This window comes from Tupaia chinensis, unplaced genomic scaffold (assembly GCF_000334495.1).
Source record: "Tupaia chinensis unplaced genomic scaffold, TupChi_1.0 Scaffold143602_1, whole genome shotgun sequence".
Lineage (NCBI taxonomy): Eukaryota > Metazoa > Chordata > Mammalia > Scandentia > Tupaiidae > Tupaia > Tupaia belangeri.
In genome coordinates this window covers 2,531,063-2,541,040 of record NW_006203448.1, presented here as the reverse complement: position 1 = coordinate 2,541,040, position 9,978 = coordinate 2,531,063, and the positions used below count along the sequence as shown (strand labels likewise).

At 56.8% G+C, this 9,978-nt stretch overlaps 1 protein-coding gene across 1 annotated transcript in view; it reads left to right on the top strand.

Annotated features, from left to right (window-relative positions):
- The first annotated feature begins 3,757 nt into the window (after positions 1-3,757).
- The window catches only part of POMT1 (protein O-mannosyltransferase 1), a 28,897-nt gene continuing 22,676 nt past the window's right edge, over positions 3,758-9,978 (top strand). Inside the window, 7 exon segments of the mRNA XM_027766651.1 lie at positions 3,758-3,902; positions 7,453-7,559; positions 7,739-7,789; positions 8,279-8,425; positions 9,102-9,213; positions 9,596-9,661; positions 9,747-9,840. Coding sequence (XP_027622452.1) covers positions 3,781-3,902; positions 7,453-7,559; positions 7,739-7,789; positions 8,279-8,425; positions 9,102-9,213; positions 9,596-9,661; positions 9,747-9,840 — 699 coding nt within the window. The 5' untranslated portion in view covers positions 3,758-3,780.

Below are 9,978 nucleotides of genomic sequence, written 5' to 3'. Positions count from 1 at the left end.
ATAGACCAGATGTTTGAAAGGGCAGACGATGGCGGCGTGCGGCTCGTGGTGCATCCTTTCGGGGAGGCGTCTACCTCGGATGGGAAGCGGAGCGTGCCGTCCTCAGGCCCGTGCGGTTCGCACCTGCGCCCTTTCCCTCCGGTTCAGAACCTATTGTTTCTCCTTTCAAATATGTGATTGTACTAGCTCTTTCCATATGAAAGAATTCTCCTTATTTAAATAAAAAAAAGGTTTAAAAAAATAAAGCTGAACATGCTTTCTGAGGCTGTGCCCTTCCTGTCTCGGTCACGGACTGGGGACCTACAAGTGGAAAATCTAGCTGTGGACACAGGAACGAATGGGGGCAAAGGAGAGGTGGGAACCTGTGGTGAGTCCCCTCCGCGCCCGGCCTGGCCTCACGTGAGAAATGGGTGGAATGTTCTTTTGCAGGAAGTAGGAGAGAGTTACGCTAGGCCTTGGGGTGGGGGTGGGGACAGAGCAAGCCAGGCCCATGGCAGTGGTGGGTCAGGAATACTTCTGCTTGTTCGAGGGCATGTGTGTGTCGGAGAGGGAGAAAGCTCTCCACAATGGGGCATGGTCACCGTGGTCTCTTCCATTTCTCCATCCGGTTGGGGTTTTGGGTGTACACACACACAAGCCTGGTGTCTTTTTTTCGAACTGCCAGGACCAGGATTCAGCCGTTCAGCCGCGTGAGCTCTGGCTGGCTTTCCCAGCAGGCTATGGGGCCAGCCCGGCTGAAGCTAAGATAGGCAGTAGTTCTTGGCTCTGCCACTGCCTAGCTCCACGACGCTGGGGAAGGCAGCCACTGCTCATTCAGTTTCCTTAACTAAAATGTGTCCTGGGACCAGCAGTCGGAGCAATGGCTGTGTCGCTGGACTCCCATGTAGTCGACTGCAGTTTGAGTCCCGGACCTGGTGGCTTAGACTCATACTGGGCGCGTGTGCATGCCCAAGATCCTGAGAAGATGGAGAAGGGATTGTGGCGTGGCCATCTCCCCTGGGGGGTGGTTTCTCGCTTTCTGTCTGTCTCTTTCTGGGGAGGGCCCACGCCCTATAGCAAAAACCTCTCAAAAAAAAAAAAAAAAAAGTCCTTCCAGTACCCACCTGGGTGGGTGCTACAGATTCGAAGAGCGTGGGGCTGAGAAAGCTAGAAAACAAATTACTCCCAAAAATGTGTGGCCCCGCTTCTGAGCCCCTCAACTGTGGGAGAGTCAGCACTCTGGCTCTAACTGCCACCACCAGTGCCCAGATTCACTGCCCCTGGGGACAGGAGGGTCACAGAACTTAGCAGACCTCTGCCTGCTGACAGTCTACCCCTGGGATGATGGGACCATAGCTCAGGGCCCAGCCCCACTCCTTCCAGGGACCCAGAAACCCCTCGTGGGTAAGCCAGGAAGATGAACCTTCCTTTAATGGTTTTTCTTTTTCTTTCTTTTCTTTCTTTCTTTTTTTTTTTTAAGAGCTTTTTGCCTTAGGGTGCAAGCTGGAGAGAGACAGAGACCCTGTCTTTCAGACAAAGTCAGAAGTCACTCCCCATGGGCAATCCCTTCTCCATTTTCTTCCCGGGATCCTGGGCATGCACACAGACACCTGGCGTGATTTCCACAGGATAGGACTCCAGGATCTCCAGCCCGGTACTCGAACCCCAGTGGACCATGTGGGAGTCCACCAACGTAACCGCTATGCCTTTACCCTTAAACATTCTTAACTGGTGACATCTTTCTTGGGGGGGGGGGAATTACAAAGCTACTTTCAATACTTTGGGGTGAGCCCCACAGGAATAAAAAACACTAGGAAGAGGTAACCCCTCACCCCCAGGAGTGGCCCAGAGGGAGAGAGGCTACCTGAGAGGAAGGAAGCACAAAAGGGACCTGCTACAGACTCAGGGCAAAGGGAGTGCCGTCGTGCTGGGACCTGTGAGCACAGCAGGAGGAAACGCGAGCGTGGTGGCACTGGCTCTGAGTCCCTCGAGTCCCTCTGCTTGCGGGCAGCAGAAAGCACATCATTTCGGCGCTTTCCCTTAACGGAGTCGCTCTGCTTTTTCATATTCTGGCTGGCGAGCTCACGCTGGTTACCGCGGGTCATGGCGAGGGCAGCTGCTCCGTCCTGGTATCATCTAATGTCGCCTTGCCCACAATAATCTGCAACAGTGAGGAACCATAGTTGGTTACTGAACCTGCAGCATCCTGCTGAGAGCTTAGGTCCCTCTGCCGGGCATGCTGCTGTCGCCTACTCCTGGAGGCCCGCCGCTCTTGAGAATGCAGGAAGCTACGCAGTCAGCTAGCCAAGGCACCAGGAGGGCCGCAAAGCAGGCCTTTGGAAAGGCAGAGCTGGTAAATAACGGGGAGCAGCTCTGGGAAAGGAGGAAGAAGCCAGTCTTCTGCCCGAGCGGCGTTCGGAGGGCGATGTGCGGCTTGGCTTTTGGGTGGCACTGCAGCCGCGGATGTGTGGAGACGGGCGGAGCCCAGCAGAGCAAGCCCACGTCGGTTTTCAAACCTCCCCCGCGAGCGAGGAGCACGCGCATGCTCGCCAGCAAGAAAGCCGTGCAACTGCGCCGGGCGGAGGGAAGACGCGAGGGGCAGGGTAGGTGGGAGCCGCCCGCTGTGCCTTTCATGAAAGATGCTCGTATGCACGGAGCACCTGGAGACCCCGGAATGCCAGAGCAACGAATGACACACCAGGGAGGCCAGGCCGGCTCCCACACCCTGCAGCCCCTTTCGGCTTGCTGGCCCCGCGCCCTCTCCCAGGGCGCACGCGCAGCCGTGGTCTCCCAGGGCGCATGCGCAGACACTCGCGCCCTGCCCGCGGGAGCGGCGGATCGAGAGCCCAGAGAGGCGGCCTTGCCCTCAACGGTCGCCTACACTGGCTGCTGCGCAACGTGGGCGGCGCGGGGAACGGACCCCGGGGTGTCGGCGCAGGGAGGGCGGGCTGGCTGTGCCGAGAGGGGCGGCCGGGCAGGCGCAGCCAGGGGAAAAAGACTCCGCCAGGCAAGGGGTGCCCCGGGGGTCTCTGCTCCGAGAGAGCGGGGAGAGGAGTGGGCGACCAGGGCAGAAGTAGCCTCGGGGAAAGCAGGGGCGCCCAAGGTAGATGCAGCCTGGGGAAAAGTTGGGGTGTCCCCGGGGCAGACGCAGCCTTGGGAAAAGAAGGGGTGCTGGGAGATGCTGTAGGGTAGAGGAGACGGGGGCCGCCGGACAGATGAGGCCTCAGGCGAGAAGGGGGCGCTCAGAGCACACGGAACTTCGGTATGCTGATGCGGGCCCAAGGCAGGTGCAGCCCCAGACAGCGGAGCTCTAGGAAGACGAAGCCAGAGGAGAAAATTGGGGCGTCAGGTGGAGAGCTCTCTGGGCAAGAAGGAGGGGACAGACGAAGGCACTTGGGGGCAGATGTACCCAAGTTACCAGGCCATCGGGGCCGCCCACAGTCAGCATGGCTGGCCACAGGGCTGGGAGCCATCGGCGAGGGACCACAGAGGCCACCATGGCCTGTGGGCCTGCCACTTCCCCCCAAGCTCTCAGGTTGTGGAGTGAGCCCCTGAAGCAGGTGAATGGCCAGGCTGAGGGTTAGGAGTTCTCCCCGGTTTCCAACCCCAGGGGTCTCCACTGGCATTTGCAGGCGGCCATGGGGCAGTGGAGGTGTCAGAGCCCCACTAACCCATGGGTGCATCTGGGGCCAGGATGCCTTGGGGTTTTTCTCAGCCTCTGTGCACCCTTTGAGTGCCACTGCTTCCTGATGGCTGTCTCCTCCTTTTCCAGGGTGTCTTCCGGGCCTGCTTTTCTACAAGATGTTGGGGTTTTTGAAGCGCCCTGTAGTGGTGACTGCTGACATCAACCTGAATGTGGTGGCTCTGACGGGCCTGGGGCTGCTGAGCCGGCTGTGGCGACTCACCTATCCACGGGCCGTGGTGTAAGCCTGGCGACGGTATCCCTGGCCTTTGTCCAGAGGAATTGTAACTTGTGGCAGGAAGTGTCTTTTTGGACAGTGTAAATGGGAAAGTGAATTCTGGGCTTGGGGTGATGGATTTTTTTTTTTTTTTTGAGAGGTTTTTGCTATAGGGCGCATGCGCTTGCCAGACAGACAGAGAGAGACAGAGAGACAGAAAGTGAGGAATCACCCCCCAGGGGGAATGGTCACGCTACAATCCCTTCTCCTCCATTCTCCTCTCGGGATCTTGGGCACGCACGCACACGCGCCCGGCGTGAGTTTTAAGCCAACGGGTCCGGTACTCGAACCGCGGTCGACTACGTGGGAGTCCAGCGACATAGCCATTAGGCTAACTGCTGGTTCCCAATGGATTTGTTTTTATTCGTTCATGCTCGAGGGGAAGAGGGAAGAGCACCCTCCCCCGGGCTCCGTCTCACCCTGAGTCCCTTCCTCCAGTCCTGCCAAGGTCCTGGGCCCAGGCACACATGTGCAGCATGTCTTCAGGTCCGCTGGACCAGTGACTCCCAACCGCAGTCAGCATGTGGCTTCCAGCTCTGCACCAGAACAGAGGCCGAGCTGCCAACGGGTGTTCTGTGCTGTGACAGGAAGGACCGTTCTGTCCCCAGGAGAGCCCTGCACAGTGCACCTTTCAGGTCTTCTGAACAAACAGTACACACGTACGCCTGCAGCAGGTACAACGAGACCCTTAAAGGAATGTGGCAGAGGAGAATCTGGTTACCAGCCTTCAGGCACCATTTTAAAACCAGGATGGCAGGGCCAGTAGGTGGCATAGTGGTTAAGGTGCTGGACTCTCACATGGCTGACCATGGTTTGAGTCCTGGACCTAGAGGTTTGCTTTCTCACTTTCCCTTTCTCTGTCTCTGGTGAACTCCCATGCCCTTTAGCAAAATTTAAAAATAATAAAAATTAATAAATTTTAGAGATTTTTGTTACAGGGCGCATGCCCTTGCCAGAGACACAGAGAGAGACAGAATGTGAGAAATCACCCTCCAGGAGGGATGGCCACTCCCCGATCCCTTCTCCTCCATTCTCCTCTCAAAGTTTTGGGCACACACACACATGCCCCACGCGTGAGTTTTAAGCCTATGGGTCCAGGACTGGAACTGTGGCCAGCTACATGGTGGCCCAGTGATGTAACTGTTACACCATCTGTCAATCCCTAAATAATTATTTTTAAAAACCGGGATGGCAAAAGATTAGTGGATCGGGCAGTGAGACTGCTCGGTGGGTTTTGGCTGTGATGGGAAACGATAGCTATTACTGAAGCGTCGTTACTAATATTAACCCAGTAGTACAGGTGGGATTTGATTCAACCATCTTTTGTTGTTGGGTTTTTGATTCTGAGAGGGTTTTGCTATAGGATGCATGTGCTCACTGGAGAGACTGGAAGCGAGAAATCACCTCTCAGCGCAGGGGCCACGCCACGATACCTTCTCCATTCTTCTCTTGGGATTTTGGGCTCACTCACCTGAAGTGAGCTTTAAGCCTCCGGGTCTAAGACTCGAACTGTGCTTGACTGTGTGGGAGTCCAGTGCCTTAATCACTGCATCACCTGCTGGCCTCTTGGTTTTTTTCATTGCCAGGGGCAGTGGAGGTGTGCGGGGTACCCCCTTCTCATACTTCTGTCCCTTTCCTCTGTTTTTCCTGCCTGTCAGGATTTGGGGCACACATATGCATGTGCCTGCCATGTTTCTCAGACCACTGGGCCTGGGATTCAAACTGGTCAGCCCTATCCTATGGCGTCCAGCTCCCAATGCACAGTGTCTAACCCCTGTGCTATGGGGCTGGCCCTTGTTTTTGTTATTCTGTTTATTTATTGAGAGTAGAAGAGACAAGCACCCCCAACACAGTCTTGCCACATTATGACCCTCCCCTAAGCTTTGGGCCAGCCAAACCATGTTCAGGTTGACCGGGGATTTGAACCTAGAACCTTCCATATGGCTCCAGTATTGCACAGCAGCACACCATTTGTATACCACTGCAGGGGTCTGGTTAACTTTCTGGTTATAGAAAATACCAAACGTATACAAAAGGACGGAGAACAATACAACGACCCTGTTACCCTGTTAGGCAGCTCTGTTTGTAGCCAGTGCCCTCTTGAAGCAAATTCTAGACCTTAGGGCCCATTCAAAAGTAATTCAGTTTATTTCTCTAAAAGATGAGAATCGTTTTTTTTCTCTTTTTGGAGAGGTTTTCACTATAGGGCGTGTGTGTGCTCGCCAGACAGAGAGAGACATAGAGACAGAAAGCGAGAAATCACCCCCCAGGGGGGATGGTTATGCTGCAATCCCTTCTCCCCCATTCTCCTCTCGGGATCTTGGGCACACACGCACACGCGCCCGGCGTGAGTTTTAAGCCACCGGGTCCAGGACGCGAACCGCTGTCGACTACATGGGAGTCCAGCCACATACCATTACGCTAACTGCTGGTTCCCAGAATCGTTTTTTAAATTTGCTATGGGGCACATGCGCTCACCAGAGAGAAACGGGGTTGAAAAAGCCGCAGTCCTTTCTCATTCTCCAAAGGTGAGGATTATTAAAACCAAAATTCAAATGACCACACCTAAGAAGGAGAGCAGCCCCCTCCCCCTGGTCCTCGGTTATCCCCGATTTTCTGGAAAGGTTTTACTGTTGTTGGGACCTACACATCTCCCTCCCACACTGGCTCACTGGGTTTCATTCCCACTGGAGGTCACAGGTGCTTGTGCCCAAAGGCGGGGTGGGGAGGGGTGGATAACCCTGGGCCCGCGAGGTCTCTGAGGACGATGGCGGCTAGGCACCAGGGTGAGGGACAGACTGGATGGGCAAGCATCATGTGTTAGCCATCCTCAGCGCGTCCTACCTGTCCCATGACCGATGGTGCCGCGAGTGTGCCGACACTTGGGGACCGGTAGGGTTGGGGCACGAGTGGAGCTTTGCTGTCACTCACGGGCAGTGGTGTGGAAGCACTTGTACGTGTGTCCTCACACCGCGCGTTTAATTCGGATTAGAGTTTAGAAGCTGGCTGCCACCTTGGGTGCTGCTGCAGAGCTTTGCGGGGCCAGGCCCAGGTGGGGAGGGTCCGAGTTTACATCAGAGACCTTCCTGGTACACCAGGCACGCCCATGCCGTGGTCTCGGACTGGCTGAGGTGCAGGCAGATCCTGTGGGTGGGGCCAGCAGGTGGCGTGGTAGTTAGGGTGCTGGACTCCCACATGGCTGACCGAGGTTGGGGTCCCTGACTCATCAGCTTAAAACATGCTGGGTACGTGTGTGAGCGTCCAGATCCCGGGAGACTAGGAGAGAGGGGACTGTGGCGTGGCCCGCTTCCTGGAGGGTGCTTTCTCACTTTCCCTCGCTCAGTCTCTGTCTGTCTCTTGTGAACATACATGCCTTAGGGCAAAAACCTTTCAATACAAACAAACAAAAGACCCTGTTGGGATGCTGTCTCCCCTCTGTCTCTTGTTCATGGAAGAAATAAATAAACTTTAAAAATCCGCTGTAGTTGAGCATAATGTGTGTGGTTCTCCCCAGCTTTGATGAAGTGTACTACGGGCAGTACATCTCTTTTTACATGAAGCGGATCTTCTTTCTGGACGACAGTGGCCCACCGTTTGGCCACATGCTGCTGGCTTTGGGAGGTAGGACTCCTTAGTGGGGGTGGGCAGTTGTGGCCCTTCAACCCTCAGGCACCTTAAAACTTAGCCGTGACATTTCTTGAGGGCAGAAACCATGTCGTCTTCACATGTTGTTCCTTCACTGCCGGCCGCAGAGCTCCAGAGGCGTTTGCTCATAGTTACTGGTGACTCTTCTGTTTTAGGCTATTTAGGAGGATTTGATGGCAACTTCTTGTGGAACAGGATTGGAGCAGGTAAAAACGCATTCTCCCCTCTGTTCCAAGTGTGCGCACGTTAGCACAGAGAGGTGGCTCTCAGGGGCATTCTGCATTGAGGCCGTGGTTAGCTGTGTGCAGGTGGAAGATTTAGGAAGTCTGGGAAGCCTCGATCTTTAGTTACGGAGATGGTCTTGTCCCTGGCTTTGGCAAGTGCATCCCGTCTCGTGCCAGTTACCTTCTGCACGTGTAAATCCCGTCTGTTGCCACGATGCTTCTGGAAGCTGGTGGGATAAATGCGTCGTGGAAAGGTTAACCTCGGAGCCTTCTGTCCTGTTGTCCTCCCGAGCGCTGTCCCTTTGCTATGCAAAGCTGATTTCAGAGCTGCAGCCCACAGTGTCTTGTCGGTTGCTGGTGGGGTCCCCAGCTCGTAGACTCCCACGTGGGGTCTGAGGACAGCCAGGCGGTGTGTGCGGGCGGCGTGTGCTCAGTGCTGTCAGCCCCGCTGAGTGCGCGCTGCCTTTCCAGAATACAGCAGCAACGTGCCCGTGTGGTCCCTGCGCCTGCTGCCGGCCCTGGCCGGGGCCTTGTCGGTGCCCATGGCCTACCAGATCGTGCTGGAGCTCCGCTTTTCCCACTGCACTGCCATGGGGGCCGCCCTCCTGGTGCTCATCGGTAAGGCGGGCCCTGCCTGTCTGGGTGCTGTGCAGGGAGGAGCTGGCGGGGCTTGTGGGGCTGTTGGCCAGCTCATCTGGTTTGTCCAGATCTGACTCTGCGAGTCTCTGCTCCCAGGCTGTCCTGGCCGTGGGGTTGCTGAACTGCGGGGTCAGACTCTCACCGGTGCAGGCGCGACTGTATCAAATGGGGGGCCACCCAAAGGGTGCCCCAAGGTCCACATCTACCCCAACCAAGGTTGTCCCTAAACGAAACTTCACCACCTCCCAGGCTGGAGCCAACCTGGATGGACTCCTGAGTTCTGGAGACTCCAGGAAGGGCCTCAGCTCGGGTGTGCGAACAGATGAGCATGGGTGGGAGGTCCCTGAAGAGCGAGAGCACCCCTGCGGGGGCCTCTGAGGCCGGGCCCGTGGCCGTTCCCTTCGTGGCTGCCCCGCAAAGCTGGCGTTAGTTCTGCACGCGAAACAGGCCCCGAGGGCACAGCCTGCCCAGTTCAGTCAGGCCTGGCAGCGGTGAGCCGCCTCGGCGCCGCCTTCATGGCTCTGGAGCATCTCCCTCCCGGGCTGTCCCATCCGCCTTGCCCTCACGTGGCGTTGCTGCCGGGGTTAAGCCCACCTGCGAAGCGTCAGTCCCCCCCTCTGCCGACCTTAAACCCCACGTGTCTCTCCGACGACAGAGAACGCGCTGATCACTCAGTCGAGGCTGATGCTCCTGGAGTCGGTGCTGATATTTTTCAACCTGTTGGCTGTGCTGTCCTACCTGAAGTTCTCCAACTCCCAGCGACACAGGTGTGGAGCGTGGGGAGCACCTTCCTAGGAGACAAGGAAGGGGACCCGGGAGCGATGCTCCGAGCGGTCTGGTTCCTTGGTACTTGGGGGGTTGCTCCCCACGCGTCTCCATCACCTAATAGTTTCGGATTGTCCTTGGCCCGTGCCTTCATCAGTACATCCCCATTTTGCTGTCACTTGAACTAGCCGAAAGCAACTTCTGGGGAAAAAGAAAAATTCTGCCAGGCCTGACCTTTGGGAGGTGGGAGTCTCGTCGGTTTTCCATGCAGCCTCCGCGATCGGCCAGCCCAGACCATCCCTCGGCGTGGCGAACGTCCTCCGGCCTGTGGGACAGTGTCTGAGCGCGCCCTCGCTGCCTCTGCTCTGTTCTCTGTCCTTCTAGCCCCTTCTCGCCCAGCTGGTGGTGTTGGCTGATGCTGACGGGGGTGGCGTGTTCCTGCGCGGTTGGGTGAGTTGGGCGTCCCTGGGTGGTGTCCTCGCCTCGCCCTGCTCGGGTTGCCGTGTCTGACTTGCCAGCAATCGTGTCTTTTCAGCATTAAATACATGGGCGTGTTCACCTACTTGCTCGTTCTCAGCGTTGCAGCCGTCCACGCCTGGCACCTCATCGGAGACCAGACGTTGTCAAACGTAGGTGCTGGCGTTGCGGGCTGTGCTAGGCTGGCCTCAGGGAGGGCACAGCGAGTGTTTCAAGAGAAGGCCAAGCCTGCCCGGCTTCACAGGCCGGCAGGGCTGGGCAGCCTCCCCTGGCAGCCTGCAGGGGGGGGC